The following is a 16,893-nucleotide window of genomic DNA, read 5'->3' as shown; positions in this document are numbered from 1 at the left end:
CAAATAAACCAAACATGACAAAAGTTGCACATTTACTACAAACTGCAAGCTTGTAGATCTGCTATTCTTTATATGATGCACCATATGAATCAAGCTTAGTCATAAACTACTGAATCATGGAGTGCAGCAACGGTTGTTTGTTTAGGAAGTCAGAGCCTGTTTGATCACACGTTTCCTTTCAGCAGAGAGCTTCTGGGGGAACTGGGTGTCAAAGACAATGATTAGGTTGCCTCTTCTGGATGGGTCCTGGGACAACGGCATTCCTTCTCCAGTCACCACTTTATTGTACTGGGGGCTGGGTAAGATGTGATAGACAAGAACACATTCATTCCAGGTATTAACAGAATGCATTCTCTAAATTTACGTTAACTCAATTACCTTGTGATTATGCAGCTCAAACTAGCAGCTCAAACAGTACGTGTTAGTATTGTTCTGGGATAATTGCAAATAATATAACTATTTGATCTGCAATATCAGCAGCATCCACAATAGCAGAGCACTTACTGCACAATGTCATTGATAGGAATGTTGAGAAGCCTGCCATCTAGTGTCTCCACATCCACAGAGAAGCCAGTCAGAGCCTGCAGGAACGGGAATAAACACGTATAATAAAGCACATCGTCGCTGTCGGTGGAAACCTTGTATGTCCAAAACCGTAACTTTTCAGGAAATGGAGAAACAAACCGGTGTTCCAATGAGTCCAAAGTAGTTATTATTTATTCACAACCTTTTGTAAATCTTTTTCGTTCGTTCAATATTTCTAAAACCCACAGATACACTTAACCATTTCTCTATCAATTTCAAAAGTTTTCCAAAATAGCGAAAATAGCAGACCTACAAGCTCAGAACGCATTGCAACGCTTTGTGAGCTTGTAGATCAGCTATTTTCACTGTTCTGCCCGACGGGACGATATACTGGATATATGATATACAAGGATTCACAGAGGATAAACAGTAATAATGTAAAGGAAATAAACAGTGAACTTGAGTATTGTTTGAAAGAAAAACATAAGAATGAGTAAGAACAAATAGTAGAATTTGTGAAAATCCAGTAGCAGATGTAATGGATTTTACAGCATTTACAAGGAATTTCACTTGATGCATTGCTCTCAGAAATATGGAAGTAAAAAAAAAAGTTAACAGCGGATAAAATATAAGGGGAAGATATAAGAAAAAGATATACACTAGTATCATTGCAGATGTAGAAATGATTTTGACCTTTCAAAGCTGACTCACCATTTCTAGAGCGATCTGTGCCTTATACACCAGGTCATTCTTTTGTCTTACAAACCAAGTATGACTCTTCTGCCGCACTATGAAGATGATGTCAGCAGGAATACTGTTTGGCCCCTGAAGGCAAAAGGTGACCAACGTAAGCCTTTGGAAATAATTGACCTACGTTATATGGGCCTATAATGGGCCTGTGTAAAAAAAGAAAGTATCACTGAGTGATTAAACTATGAAAATATCAACAAACACTATGTGTCATATCTAAAATGATAATTATAAACACATAATTGATTTCATTCAAGAACTTTGTCCTGTTAGACAGGGTGAATGACCTCTAGCCACAACCACATTATAGTACACTGTATACCAAACTGCTTGTTCATTATGCACATAGCAACAGAATATGGAATATTGGATGCATAGTCTACGTTTAACATTCAATGTGTATCGTTTTCTAAAGAGAGGAAATTAGCATTCAGTAACTTCCAATAAAAAAATACAGTAGACCTGTTACAAATAATTTGGTATTTTCTTATCAAAACCACGAAGATGGTGAACACTTAACTTAAACAGTTTTTGCAAAAGCTTCCAGAGGCATATTTAGGGAATAAACTGAAGATGAAGTATACATATTAGTGTTGATGGTTAAAGCTGAAACATGGATCACACTGGTCAAAACAATAAGGGGGGAAACTGAGAAACATTATCCACTTAAGTTCTATATACTTTGTGGTACAATGAATAGTAAAACATTGCTGATCTACAAGCTCATTTGTCTTTGAAAGATTTAGTCTATGACATACCCAGGAATAGGTAGGCCATATTGAAAAAGGCTGCATATATTTCCCCCTTATACAAATTCAATATATTGGATTACCTGGTCACCCTCCTGGGGGAAAGTTATCCTTGTGCCTTCATTCCATCCAGGCTTTACAACAATAGTCAATATCTTATCTCTGATGCTGGAGGTGTATCCATCTTCATTCATTACCTGGGTCAAAAAATAGGATATTATTTTATTATCGTTCCCCAAACAAGTTGATTGTGGTTGAACAGTATCTTTAAGTGCAAAAGAGCTCTAGTTTGCATCATGAATCATCCAATCTACACAGTAATATCCTGTGTTAATTTAACTCAGAGAGTCTCTATTTGTTCACTATTGGATTTACAAATGGATAAATTAGTGGACTACTTTAGTGTGTATTAATTCAAAGTTAAAGATCAACCCAATACTGTTGCAAGATGTACCTGTATGTATTTGAGCCAGATAGAATAGTTGATGTACATTATCCTTACCCTACGAGATATCTTAATCTTTTTTGTGCATCCATGGAAGAGGTCATCCAGGGACAAGTGAAGATCTCGCTCTATGGGAGGATCCTGTGTCTTCACCCCTCTGCCTTGCTGCAGGCCATTCAATCTGACTGCCATCTCATCCACATCTTTTGAGTGGAAGTCTTACAAGAATATTACAATACTTTTATTACTCTCAAACATCATAAAAAATCACACCCTGTGTGAAGTGGGCGGTGTATTCCTAGCTAACTACAATACTGAAAGGAGTCAACCAATGATGTACAAAAAATAAATAACTATATAACTAAATAACTATAAATAAATTGGAAAGATAACATAGTTTTATTTCATTTTTCTTTTTGTGTTTCATTTGGGCAAAATAAATTGTCAAAATATATATTTTTTCATATTATTTTCTTTCAATAATGTATAACAGAATAATAATGTATAACATAATTCCAATTAAATCAACAGTTTCTTTTTCATTCATCTTTTTCAACTTATCTATCTTCACAAAGTCAAACGTCATCTTCGGTTTAATTGCAATGGAATTACAAAGTTCAATTGTGGTATCCTGTGTCAATACTATTTCGTATTCATGCATTGAATATAATTCAGCCATAGTGATCTTTGACTTCTACTTTACTGTTCTCACGAAATGGACAGTATCTAAGTAATATACTAGTGTTACATCACAGTGGTTTTAGATTAGTTTCGTCATATGTATCACTAGCCAATCACAACATGTGTCTTGCTAGCTAATCACAATACTGAATGGAGTCGATCAATCATATACAAAGTAAAAATAAATACATTTATTGAAACACTCTTTATGATGGACAAAACCATAACTTGAAAAAAACAAATTTATGTTTTTTTTCAAGTTATGGTTGCTTATATAGGGCTATGCACATGTGTCATGTGACACTGGCCAATCACAGTCCTGAATAGATTGTGATTGGCCAATCACAGCGCAGGATAATTGTACAAATTTCCTGGGCCCAGATCACAGCGCAGGAAAATGTACATTTTTCCAAATCTCACTTATAGGGGCGGTTTCACCGCCCAAAAATATTTCAACAGCAAAGTTGTACAATTGTGTTTAACGTTTTCCTTTACCTGCAAATGGATTGTCACCTCCAAAGAACTGTTGGAAGGTTTTCGCTGGGTTCCCATGATACACATATCCAGATGTCCAAGCACCTGTTGCTCCAAACTCTGGTGGGATGCCAACTTTTAGTCCCTCCTCTCCAAACTTGTCATAAATAGCTTTTTTGCTAGCTGAAATAAAAAAAGAGTCTATTTAATCCTGCAATATGTTGAGTGGGCACCTAAACATTGAGGGCACCTCAATGTTAAATTGGCCATTTCTTCCAAAATGTAAAAAATAAATGTATGCTGTGGAAAATGGTCGGAAATAATGCAAAGTATACATGATTTGAACATGCACGGTACACTACATCATTATCAGACCTAAATTTACCCTTCAAACTCTTATGCCCATAATTACCGGCTATCTACAGGTTTTGTAGCAATTTGTAGCAATTGTATAAATATTATGCCTTAAATGTAATTAAAAATGTATTTGTCCCCACATTTATAAAATAAATGTAAATAAAACAAAGAAACATATTTTGAAAAGAAAAAGGTGCCCAGAGTTCTCAGATGCCCACTCTTCCGGTTGCCCTGCTTCCTACCAAGACATATGGGGTAATGTTGTTAATGTGTCATACAACAAAAGGACAAATAATAGACATTTGCCATCAGATTAAAGTAGCTTCTTTTGTTATCTATCATTGTTTTGTCTCAATGTCTATGTTCCTATTACAAATTACCCTTAAAAGATCCTTCTCAGTTTAATCTGCTTACGGTTGCTCAGGACATCATAGGCTTCAGCAAGTTGATTGAATTTATCAAGGGCTCCAGGTGACTTGTTCGTGCTTGGATGATACTTCAGCGCCAAACGTCGATATCTAGCCAGATTGAGTGAAAAATGGTTAGAAATGATCATCATAAACAATTAAGTGGTTATCTCAACATTTTACACCATATAAAATGACACCTTAAGGGCAACTAAACTTACGATTGTTTGATGATTGCATCAGTCGCAGTTCTGTTTATTTCCAGTGTTACATAGTAATCCACACCCATTATGAAATTATGCTTATTCTTGACAAAGGGTAGCAATACACATAATGTCCTATCTAGAAGCAGTTTGTTTTTGTTTGGTTTGGTTGCCGTGGAGTCACCAAAGAGAGCACAACAGCAGTGGTCTATGGGTATTGTAGTGCGGAAGTAAGCTACTACTGCAAGAGCCAGCTATGATATAATAGCTATACATAGCTATACATAAAAATAGTCTATTTAGAAGCAGTTTGTTTTCGTTTGGTTTGGTTGCCATGTAGTCACCAAAGAGAACACATGACTGCAATGGTCTATGGACATCATTTTGTACCGCGGAAGTAGGCTACTACTGCACGAGCGACTGACAATATGGTATTACACTTATAAATAGGTATAATTACAGGCTAATAACCTACATCACCAGTTGTAGATTATTTAAAAAAATCTTCAGCAAGTTGCATGTACTGCATAATTAGTTTTTTTTAGGTTACTTTAACACTGGGCCATACCTGCAAGCAGTGTAGAATCCGCCATAATAAATAAAAACTCACTTAAACTGACAAAAAATCTAATCACAATTGCAGGTACTAAACTGGAGCTTACTCGTGTCAATAAGACAATGATGAGACTTGACATTGACGTCTATATTTTCTTTTTTATTTCCACTTAAAACCAATTCAGACAAAAATGTTAAAGACTATGATGCAAAACAGCTGGAGTTTCTTCCAGAGGTACATACACACTCAAATTGCACTGTACTGTCAGTCAGCTCAAATTGCATCTGATAAGTAGTAAACAGAATAGGATGATACATGGTGTCCTAATTACTGTATATTAAGGTGGTCCAGATGAAAGAATATTTTATTAGCAATTTAGGACTCATTCAACAAGGGAAGATATTAACAGCCTTAAAATATAAACCTCATCCAGTAGAAATAAATATTACATGTCATTGTGGATTAAATACACATGTAGAATAATAATCACTAACGAAACAGATCAAAGCCAAACAAAAAGTAAATCATTGTTCATATACTTTCATACCAAACAGAACATATCAAACTAGGTAAACCCACAGCCGAGGAAGCCCTCTACAGTTACATTTTAAAAAGGCATGTCACCACATCTAATGCTGATGCTGGGTTTTATCATGATTATGACTCTTAATATAATGTGAAAAATCTCCTGCTTAAACACTAAAATTGCGAGCAATTCCCCCCCCCCCCCCCCTATAATAGTTGTTCTCTTTAGAAAAGTAAAGATCTATCCCAAGAAAAATAAAATAAAATAGAAAATGGCAGCAAAGGTAAGGAGTTTTATTCATCCCGAAGGACAGGTGTGAGAAGAAAGGACGGTAATGTGGCTAGTGGTGAACAGTAATTGGTGGTGCTGGTTCTGTGCATGTTTGTGTGGTGTTAGTTTGCAGAGTCATCAGATCATGCAAGTATGCCGTAGGAGCGGAATTGTGGCTCCACCAGTGGAGCTCTCATGAAGACAGGCAGCTCAGGTTCAAACTCAGTTTAAAACAGGCCCTCAGCTGCCAGCTGTCACTTTAAACTTTTCCACACAACCTTGCAGCCATTTCGACATTCTATAGACCGTGATAAAAAAAGACGCATTTGTTGAAAATGAAAATATTTTGTATTGGGTACATGTCATATCAATATTGTGCATATTAAACTTGAAGCCATATTTCACTATTGCAGATAGGTTTTTAATCCTGCATACTCCAATTTGAATTCACACACAATCCTCCATCAATTTGGCTGCTTTGAACATCAGTAGAATTCTCACATACCTGCTTTCATTTAGAAAACCCAGCCCCAACCAAAAGTTAGTTTTTCCACACATACAACAGCCAGATGATATTATTCCTTCCATATATTAAATTATTGATCATATTGAATTTGGACAAATAAGGCTGGGGGCAAGCAGTGAGCATCTTTTCCAAGCACAGCTAAGGTCAGAGGCTGTTCATCAGTCACATCAAAGTATGCAAGTTATCCTAATATATGACAGAGAAAGAATGTTTCCACAATGCTGACAATGACATTATGTAGTGTATTTTCAGGCTGTGGCTTTCAAGGTGCTGGTAAAAGGGAGGAGGGTATAGAAAGGTACAGTACAGAGATAGAGTGGGTCTGAGAATATGCAGGTAGGAGAAACAAAGAAAGGTAATAATTAGAGGTGGGAATTAACAGGAACAGCCTCCTTCACTGACAGGTTGTTCTGGTGGCTTCTCGAGTTTTATGTCGATCACTGAAGGTAGCAGGTGTTAAGGAAAGAAAGTGACAAGATTGTTTTGCTCCTTTAATCCAAAGTGCGCGAGGAAACCATGCCAAGCAACAACCTGCTCATCAGGAGCAGTTAGGGGTTCAGTGTCTGGACACTTCGACATTAACCAAGGGGGAGCCGGGGATCGAATCGGCAACCGGGAACCTTCCGTTTCCCAAGCGGCCACTCTACCACCTGAGCCACTGCCCCCCACAGTGTGTATAGTCATAATAATAAATAATAATAATATAGGCATAAAAGGTCATATCTTTCACTGGACAGGCTTATTTAGCATTTTCCCCAAGTCATTAAGTCACATGCTTGTACTGAAAGGATACTGTCTTCTCTGCTCTTATCCTGTGTGCTGTCCATGCCAGGGAGGGCAGCTGCCACGCGCCGGAAAAGCTGAGCAAGAGAGAAACAAATCTCATCTGTAAAACAACTAAATAATATATATATTTAAACATATTTTCTGAGAGAGATGGAAGACTGAGACTAGAAGACTGATAAGAGATAGGAAACTGAGGGCAGAGAGGAAATGTAGACAGGCAAGACATGACAGGAGTCGGATTCGAACTGCCAGAGCCTCCAGGCACAACCGTATATTGTTAAACAACTTTCTGTCTTCATTTACTCCAAATTTAGTCATTGCCAATTCACCCCGATGAGTACTGCGGTTCCTGTAAATGCTAACCCCCACGGTTGGCCTGGGGATGGTGTACACCAGTGGTTCTCAAATGTTTTCAGCTTCCAAGCCACTTCTTTACACCCGACAATGAGGAGTTTCACAGGGAGAGCATAACACACGTCGAGGTGCATGCTATCCTCCCTAGTTGCCCTCCCCACTGAACAGGCATCCCAACCAGTGGGAGTTGCTAGCGCAGTGACAAGGACACAATCCTTTGCCAGCTTCCCACCCACGAACACTGCCAATTGTGTTTGTGCCTAGCCAAGCCAGAGGCACCGCTGCTGGCTATAGCACCAGGGCCTCAGTGGTGGTGGGCGAGTATTTAAAAAGGTAGGGTAAGTGATTTTCAATTATTCAAATAATTGCAAAATGGGTCTATGTTCTGATAGTACTCGTTACTATAGAGTGTCCTGTCCATATAAGGAGTCTCCCATGTCTCTCCAGCTCTTTATTAAACAGAAAATGCATTTTCAGTGCTCTCTCCTGATTGGCTCAAATGTTGTCACCTACCTGAAAATGTACTATATTCTGTTTACTAAAGAGCTGGAGAGACCCCTGTGACCGAACAAACGCTCTGTAGCAATGATTACTATCAGAATACAGTACTTTGACTTTTTAACAAAAACAAAAAGATTACAAAAAAATATCACTACCCTACACACCCTACCTTTAATATATATTCTTATATTTGGCATATTCTGACATAAACTACACCTGCCATTGATTTCAGCTCAGCAGAATGTGTATGGGTGCTGTAAGCCAATATTTCCACTATTATGTAATCATTTCATTTTTCCCAAAGCAGACCATTCCATTTACTGTATTAAAGTGTTCCTTTTTTTCTCTTCATTTTGAAATCACTTAAGCAATATCATGTGGTATATTGTACCACAGCTACAGGTATTGCGGAGTGCCTTATAATGTCTGTAGCCATGTTATACAGTAGAGAACAGCATATCACAGCCTCGAGTGTATCATTGCTTTTATAACACGACATTTTTTTAACACAATTTTAGAAAGAAATGGCAACCAAAACATCTGTCAAGAGCAGTGTAGGAGTGGTTTATCGTGAATACAACAGAGAATTTTAATGAGTACCAGTTTGACCGTGTGATTATAAATGATACATACATATATACATTCATGTGAATCTTAAGGGACAAATGATTGTGTGAAGATGCTTTGCATGCCCACACCCATTTAAAATCGTTAAAAGCAATACTTGAGACAATTTCACAGCATGCTGGTTGCACGGCAACAGAATTAATGGTACTATGCCAATTGGATGAGATGATCAAATGAAACCTGGCAAGGATTACAGGTATTCAAATCCTCACCCACCACTGGGGATTTAAGATCAAAGGGCTGACCAGTACAAATCACCACTTGGGACAGATGGGAGAGAATTTGAAAACAAATCTGCAAACGCCCAATCAGATTGGGAAAAAAGCTGACATTCAAAGCAAAATCTATGTGAACACGCGTGCATGTGAAAAACAGAAGCCATCAGATGAGAGCATGAGCACTGCAAACACGCACGCGCATCTACCTGTTTGACATTGTAGCCTGTCTTTGCACTCGTTTCAATAAACAGAACACTCATCTCTTTCGCTCTCTGTTCTCCCTCCTCTGTGGTTATCTGTCTGTGATGAGCCACGAGTCACCACACACAGCGGACATACGGACATAGGAACATACCCGCACATTCCACCACAGACCACACACACCGACAAGGAAAGACAAGGAAAGACAACAGAAAGAAAAAACAGAAGGTAAATATTTTGAAGTGGATGAACAAGCCGTGCCCTTTCCACCTACTACTGCCAGTCTGCCACCTCTAGTCTAAGGGTTACCAGACAGACATGCCTTGTTCATTTCAGAGCGGCAAGGTCAACTCCATGTAGGAGTTTTTTTTTTGTCAGTGTCTGTTGTGAACGAGGATTATGCTCCAATGACCTTCTCCAGGCCCAAAGATTAATTGAGATAAATGAGTCTTCCCACAACGGGTGACCTTTTGGAGGCGGAGCACAGGCGGCAGCATCCGCAGAAGAGGCCAAAGAGCACGACTCACACACAGCCTTACCTGCTTCACATTGTAGCCCGCTTTAGCGCTAGTCTCAATAAACATTACATTTAGTTCTTTGGCCTTCCGCTCACCCTCCTCAATAGATACTTGCCTGTGGTAGATAAGGAGGTTACAACAAAAAGCATAGCAAATGAGACACATAACACATAAATTACTATATGAAACGGATGGATGTCATGGGATGTCATACTACAGTATTAATAATGGATTATCATTTTAAAACAATGTATGACAACGGTATCCATTTCAATACCATAATAAAATGTTATCGTGTAAATAATGCAAACTGACATACAAACAACATGGTTTTCCATTGACTATGGTTCCAAGACTCATTGTGATCTTAGCTAATGTGTTTCATCCTCATTATGTTCTTAACAGTAAATAATGCATAATGCATGAGGTTAATCAGTGTTTGTCTGGGAAGTGCAAATAGTATCAACGTTATAACAACATTAGTGAGACTCTATGGAGAATGGACTTCAAAGGAAGGGTAGATAATGTTTTGGAACAGAAATGCAGTATAATTGGATGAGCCAGTACAACACAGTTCTTCTTGAAGCAGTATTATCCTTTAATTTGTTAAAAAAAAGATATATAAAGAAAAAGAGCTCGTCTGCATCAAGAAAACATGCACCTTACATTGACATTACAGTTTCCTCTATGAAATCAACGCTAAAAATGATTTTTGGAAGAGAAATGTCAGCCCCTTCAATGAGAATTATTTTTATTAGTTCAACAACATTTATTGAAAGGCCGTTCATTAATTTAGCACTATCACATACATTTTGTGAATGGAATTAAGACTGAAGACACATTCATGCGCAAACAACCGAGTTTGTGTCAGTGGGAAATAATATTGTTTCTGTAACATTTGCATTACATCCATCCATCCAGCTGTCTACAAGGTCCCAACCTTTATTTTATTTTATTAATTGGTAATACTATATACCCCAGTAATTTTTGGGGACTGTCTGACAAATAAAAGAACAAGTAATAACACCCAACACTAATCCTCACACATCAAAACTAGCAAATGGCTTGATAGAATGAAGAGCTTAAACTCAGTCACTCCAAACAATACAACAACAAGAGGTGGGAGAAAAAGGATCTATTTATCGTTACTTCTTTCGGTCAGTTAGTTTTTAAGCTGACTCAGGCGGATTTGAGTGACTTGGTCTTGACCAAGTCACTCAAACCCTCCTGACCAACAATCAATGTCCTCATTAGTATTCTCCTTCAGACAGAGCCCTTCATGACTTGTACCAAGGCAGAAGTTAGAACAGATTACCTTTTGTCTGCAAGATCTGTCTTGTTTCCCACCAACATGATGATGACATCACTTCCTCTCTCTGTTCTGACATCATCAATCCATTTTGTGGTTTGCTGGAAGGAGTTGACATCTGATACAGGAAAGGAGAAAAGAAGGGGGGGACAGGAAACTCACAATCAATATCTGGGAGATAACGAATATGAGTTATAAAGACAGAAGAGACTAAGACACAATAAATCAATTATAGGCTAATAAGTCAATAATAAATCCAGAACATGTTTGATGTTATTCCATAGTTAGGCATTTGTAATGGCAACAGTTTAAAATTGCTAATAATTCTAATGTATGAAGAACAATTTGAATTTGTATACAATAAATATTCCCATCTACAATATCAGCCTTCTGACAAATTCATCCATGTCTAAGTTATTTGTTGTCGACTTCCCATGGGTCAAGATCTCCAAATTCCTTCATTTCCTTTTTATGATTCATGGTGCGACGACAGGTGTTTTCTTTATGATTATAGCAACATATCACAATATTATTCTGGCAAATATTAAAAGCTCTCCTGTGTATGCTCTGAACTAACTGTTAAAAAGAAAAACTGTTTATATTTTAGGGAATCACAAACGGCAAGGATCAGTCTCTGTCTCTCCCAGTACTCTCGCTGACTTGCTGGAGAGAGAGACTGATAAGGTGAAGACAATTCAACTGTGGCAGCGGGCAGGTGTGTGCACAGATGAACACGACTTGCGAGTTTCGTGGCATTGCATTCATCATTTTTGATTCAACATATCTAGCTTTTTGAATTAACTTGTGAGGGCTGACTCAATAATAATAATACATTTTAATCTTCCCAAGACTGTCAAAGCAAACATGCAAATCCTGTAACTATTGCTGGAACACTTATACAAGCACAATTCATAACATTGCTTGAGTGTGTGCGTGTGAACATGGGAAAGGGTACCTACTTGTGATGTCGTACACTACGACGGCAGCGGCTGAGTCACGAATGTAACTAGGTATGAGGCTGCGGAATCGCTCCTGGCCGGCAGTGTCCCACAGCTGCAACCTGATCTGTGGGGCGGAGCGGGTCAGGTGGAAGGGTGGGGTGGGAGGATAAATAAAAGAAGAGGAAAAGAAAAACACAGGAAGGATGAAAACAAAATGACAAACGAGGTCAGGAAAAAAAACAAAAAACAAAACAAAATCATGTTTAAAAAAAAGTAAAGAAAGCTGAATGTAGCCATAAGAATGGGAAAAGGAGATGCAAGATGGACAGTTCAAGAGAGACAGAAGGATATAAAGACAGGAAAAAGCGGAAGTGTACAGAGAGCGAGTTGCGTGCAGATACTGAGTGACCAGCAGAGAGGGAGCCGTCTAGATTTGTGGAAAATAATCAACCTTCACTGAGGTTCACTCATCATCAACCCTCCCTTTTCATCAAGTAATGCTGCGTTCACACTAGCAGTGACAAAAGCCACAAAACAACCAAGCGTAGTCAGCTACACTGCCGCTGAGTGGCCATTGAACTGAAGACGACTCAGCTCATAGACGTCATCGAGCATCTGTCCGTATGTGAAAGCGACAAGTGAGCAAATTATAAAGGCTTGGGTTAACTCTTTAACGGCCAGAGTGTAAAAAAAACTCACCCACTGCCAGCGATTTTCTTACCTTTTCAAGTAGTCACAGAATATTTATCTCCAGTATGATCGATCCCCTGATGGTTGCTAATCACGGAGGGTTTCACTGCGCTTCCGGCAAAAAAAAAATGTCGTCGCGACCTCCCATTAGCTTGTTATGCGCCGTTAAAAATAACATGTTTCGGGAAAAAAACAGGATTGCGTTATCTCTGGTTTTGTGTGAGAAAAAAAACTCGTCGGAGCACAATATGATGAGAAATCTCGTCCATGGCAGTCAATGAGTTAAAATGAACAGGGAACTAACTGGCTCACGGCAACAACAAAAAAATCCCCCCATTAAAAGCAGGAATGATGTGTTTTTTAATAAAAATATGTGATTGATTGACACGTCATTGGAGTGCTGAAAAAAGTTGAAGCCAGCTCAACTTTTTTGTAGGTTTTGTAGCTCGTCACACAACGGCAGTCGGGCATCAGTTTGCATCTTCATATTGCTGGCTTCCATTGAAAATGGCTTGTAGCCTGTCGCTTTGTTGCTGCTAGCATTTTCTCTTTTTTTTTGCCTTTATTTGAGACACACAAAACAGGGAGAGTGACATGCAGCAAAGGCCGTCGGGCTCAGGGATCGAACCCACCGCGACTCTCTGTCAGGCTGAATTAGGGCCTGTATGTGGTATGCCCCTTAACCACTAGGCCATCGGCGCCCCTGTTGCTGCTAGTGTGAACGATGCAGAATAACATACTTTATATGCTGGCACTTTATATGTTGGCATTTGTTATGTGTAAGACAGTATACAAAAACTTACTGTTCTGTCTTCAAGGTACATGGTTTTCGACAAGAAATCTATTCCTATTGTTGCCTGAAAATGAACATCAGGTAAGATGATGAGAAAAGTATACATACAAAATATACGTATGAATATCAATGGGATACATGTCAGTTAATAACTCTAGAGTTGTTCATCTCACCTGGTAAGTATTGTCAAAGCTGTCATACATGAACCTGGTTATCAGAGAAGTCTTCCCCACTGCAGAGAAAAAACACACACAAAACAAATGCAAACACTGTGACCATCACACTTTCATATCAGTTTATTTGTTATTTCCTAAAACGGCTATTTGCTGGAGTGAAGTTAATAGATGATGAAATTCTACTTGTTCTATAAGCAGGAATCATAATCTAGGTGCACAAATGCCACCACAGCCTGACGCATTGACTGAAAATAACTCAATAAAAATTACCCCGGAACAAGACAGATATAATTACTCGCCCTGGATTGTCTGTATATTTAAGTTAAGTGGGTCAACAGAACAATTATTGTCAACAGAACAATCATTGTCATCCACAACTGGCAATGTTCCCCTGTTTCCTGTCTGCTTACATCTGGAGGGAATACTGGCATTATTTCAGAGTGGTTAATATATAGTTACTACATGTGGCACTGGTTACCATAGAGACAACAGAATTCACTCAGAAGCCCTTTCTTTTGTGTTTATCTGACTTGCTGGTGAAGTACAGACTTGTAATAGTACATGAGGTATCACAGCTCTGGAAAGCTTGCGGCAATAAGCAACATTAAGTGCCAACTGCCAACAACACAGTGTTGTGTGGTAAGAACTACAGTCCAAGGTGGGAAGTGAATTGGCTAAAGCTAAAAAGTGTTAACCACTTACTGATTGATTGATTGACGTTTTTATTGACAAAAATGCATTACCATATATTTTACACATATGTCAAAAGGGTCAAACGTATTGCCATTGTGGAGTGCAAATGTGTGTGTAAACTGAGTGTCAAGTATTTGGGAGGAGGGGTAAAAAAATTACCTGTTACAACTCAACTAATTGCTGGTCCAGCAGCTAGCTATTCAGCCAGCTTTTTACGGAGGACTTTAAAGTTAACAATGGACTGAATGGAGCTAATTGACTTAAGGCTTTCAGATAAGCCCTATTTCACAAATAGTGAAAATAGCTGATGTACAAGCTCACAACACCTGTGAGTGAGCTTTCTTCATTTTCATTATCATAATGCTCAAAATAGGCATGCCAGGTTAAAAAGGGATTAAGACCGTTCAAAAAAAACATGAAGCACTACTGGATGATTCAACATTGTGTAATGCCAGTGAAGGGTGTGTGTTGTGATTTCCTTCTCAACACACACACACACACACACACACACACACACACACACACACACACACACACGCCCTGACTGTGACTCATCCTCAGATTTACAGAGGTGACACAGCTGGTAGTGAAAATCTGAATGCTTTCTTTGCAAACACAAAGACATTAACAAGTCATTAGGTAGTGCCTGAGCAGGTTCTCTTACTATAGCTTCCTAGAGCTCCTGTCCTGTCCCAAAAATCCCTGTCATTAACTTCAAGCCTTGGGGGCAGTGCCAGAACAGTGAAGGAATGTCATGGAGCAATGGGAGGGTTCAGTATCCTTTCATCAGTTAAAAAACCCTCTTTAGGTGGGCAAAGCAAATACTTGATTTGTTATACTAATTGAACTAAGCTTGATCTCTTTAGTTAATATTTTTATTTGAAATTTGACCACGAATAGTTGACCCCCCCCTCTCCCCCCTTATAAATGGGACCAGAGAAACTTTTGACAGCTAATGTTAACTATATGTGTATGTATGTATGTAAGTTACCAAACTTCAATTATTCAGAGTGAAAGTATATAGAGTTTAGTTACACAGAGCAAAGAAAAACAGGGCAGTTAGCTAAGTTAGCTTGCTGACGTTGTCAACAACAGTACCATTAAGTGTAATGTTACGCAGCTCTAGCTAGCTCACTAGTCTGACGTTAATCACCCAACATACAACACGGAGGCTTTTACAATCGCTAAACCTGTTAATACACACAATGTCTTCAACTTCTGTCAGAACAACCCGTAGAATCACACTCACCGCTCTGCTCTCCAAGGAACACCAACTTAAATTTCCTCAGAGGATTCCCGAAGTCTCCGGCCGCAGACATGATGACTGAAGCTCTCTGTGAGATGATCACTAGCTAGCCAGCTAACGCTAGCTAACCAGTTGGCAATGTTCAAAGTTCTTTGGCTCCGTGGGACGTTGGCCAATTTGTCAACAATCAACGCGGGCACCCCTTCTTTGTCACGATAACTCGTTTTGTGCACCAATTCTTTCGGAATCTCGGATACGTCTGGGATAACCAAACTACAGCGACTTTGACGTTATATGCACTTTTCTGATATGTCTGGCTAAAACTTACTTAGACAGCCCAGCTAGAGCATCTCTTCCTCATGTGAAGCTTGAAGTTGAATTCATAGACACATCTCAAGCTTTGTGCTGCCCTCTAGAGGCGATGAAGAGTAGCACTATTTTGTTCCATGAATTTCTTTTCTTCATCATTTGTAACCACTAACCAACCACAACGGTGCACCCATACTAGTAACTTATAATGAAATGCTGAGTGGGGTGCGGCTTTCATTTTATTTTATTTTATGTCATTACTACAGCAAGGTGATGCAATGATACAGAAGCACAGTGCACCAGGCAGGCATCTTTGGGAACATTTGAGTGTGTCTCCATACCCACACAAGAGGGCGTATTAACACTGTGCCAAAACGGATTACTACAAAAAAATAAAGACCCAAGAGGTCTGTAAAGAAAATACCCAAACCTACAGCTGTATGACCTGTGATAGTTCACAAGGAAACTTTGGATATTATTTTACAGGCATTTTGTTTAACTGGCTAATGGAGTAAACATATATTATGTTGATAATTGTTGGAACATGTGATGCAAGACACACTTTCATGAAAACAGACAAGACATTTTTCTTATCTTATATTTTGCGACAAACACATTGTTGTTGTTTTTTATGCTAGGTGGGATCGGGGAAAGAGGAAATGTCTCAAATTCATTGCTGTCGCAGGAGGTCCCTGCTGAGCATGATGATGATTTATATGTATGACAGATACTTTTCTATTGGAAAGGCTTGAGCTGAGCCATTTCAATTGTGGAGTGTCTATACTCAAGGAGACTTGAGATGGTCAATAGATGGCAGCATTTATAACATCAAAAGTCAAACTGAGATATAAAACCATTCAAAGTGCCCTTCCCCTGTGTTACATTAAGAATGACGGACTGAACTCTCTGCTACTACACAAGTAACATTTAAAAGGTAAATAAAAATGTGTTGAATTTGAAAGCCATTATTGCTCTACAAACCCACTGGAAGAAACTAGCAAATCATTTGCTGAATACACTTAACCTCTATTCCGAGGTGACCAAGCACTTCTGCAAGTTTGA

The 16,893-nt window shown here is 38.7% G+C and overlaps 2 protein-coding genes across 3 annotated transcripts; both read right to left on the bottom strand.

The window, feature by feature from the left end:
- Positions 1-8: 8 nt before the first annotated feature.
- dnajb13 (DnaJ heat shock protein family (Hsp40) member B13) lies at positions 9-4,681 on the bottom strand. Its single transcript, XM_080435328.1, has 8 exons — positions 4,610-4,681; positions 4,396-4,499; positions 3,646-3,807; positions 2,527-2,687; positions 2,108-2,221; positions 1,237-1,350; positions 505-581; positions 9-295 (listed from the first exon to the last, which is right to left on the bottom strand). Exons 1-8 carry the CDS (start codon positions 4,675-4,677, stop codon positions 142-144), a joined length of 954 nt encoding a protein of 317 aa, XP_080291454.1. The 5' UTR covers positions 4,678-4,681; the 3' UTR covers positions 9-141.
- A 604-nt stretch (positions 4,682-5,285) lies between these two features.
- LOC308090265 (ras-related protein Rab-6A) lies at positions 5,286-15,883 on the bottom strand. Of its 2 annotated transcripts, none has more exons than XM_080435342.1 (8): positions 15,526-15,883; positions 13,581-13,639; positions 13,418-13,471; positions 11,943-12,048; positions 10,990-11,101; positions 9,696-9,789; positions 7,263-7,329; positions 5,286-6,909 (listed from the first exon to the last, which is right to left on the bottom strand). In XM_080435342.1, the coding sequence occupies exons 1-8, from the start codon at positions 15,593-15,595 to the stop codon at positions 6,845-6,847; spliced, it is 627 nt and encodes a 208-aa protein (XP_080291468.1). In that variant the 5' UTR covers positions 15,596-15,883; the 3' UTR covers positions 5,286-6,844. The 2 variants fall into 2 exon arrangements, with proteins under 2 accessions (XP_080291468.1, XP_080291469.1); XM_080435343.1 differs by lacking the exon at positions 9,696-9,789 and adding an exon at positions 9,162-9,255.
- Positions 15,884-16,893: the final 1,010 nt, after the last annotated feature.

This window comes from Gymnoscopelus braueri, assembly GCF_963280865.1.
Source record: "Gymnoscopelus braueri genome assembly, chromosome: 8".
NCBI classification, from domain to species: Eukaryota; Metazoa; Chordata; class Actinopteri; order Myctophiformes; family Myctophidae; genus Gymnoscopelus; species Gymnoscopelus braueri.
Note: the sequence above shows the minus strand (reverse complement) of the source record. Positions and strands in the feature narration are given on the sequence as shown.

Excerpts from the sequence above, each read along its gene's own strand:
- dnajb13 (XM_080435328.1), bottom strand. The coding sequence starts at position 4,677 with ATGGGTGTGGATTACTATGTAACACTGGAAATAAACAGAACTGCGACT. Across the intron at positions 4,500-4,609 it reads GATGCAATCATCAAACAATC|ATATCGACGTTTGGCGCTGA; the intron begins GTAAGTTTAGTT and ends CAATCTGGCTAG. Across the intron at positions 582-1,236 it reads CACAGATCGCTCTAGAAATG|GCTCTGACTGGCTTCTCTGT; the intron begins GTGAGTCAGCTT and ends CCGTTCCTGCAG.
- LOC308090265 (XM_080435342.1), bottom strand. The coding sequence starts at position 15,595 with ATGTCTGCGGCCGGAGACTTCGGGAATCCTCTGAGGAAATTTAAGTTG. Across the intron at positions 13,640-15,525 it reads GTTCCTTGGAGAGCAGAGCG|TGGGGAAGACTTCTCTGATA; the intron begins GTGAGTGTGATT and ends TTTTCTCTGCAG. Across the intron at positions 11,102-11,942 it reads CGTAGTGTACGACATCACAA|ATGTCAACTCCTTCCAGCAA; the intron begins GTAGGTACCCTT and ends TTCCTGTATCAG.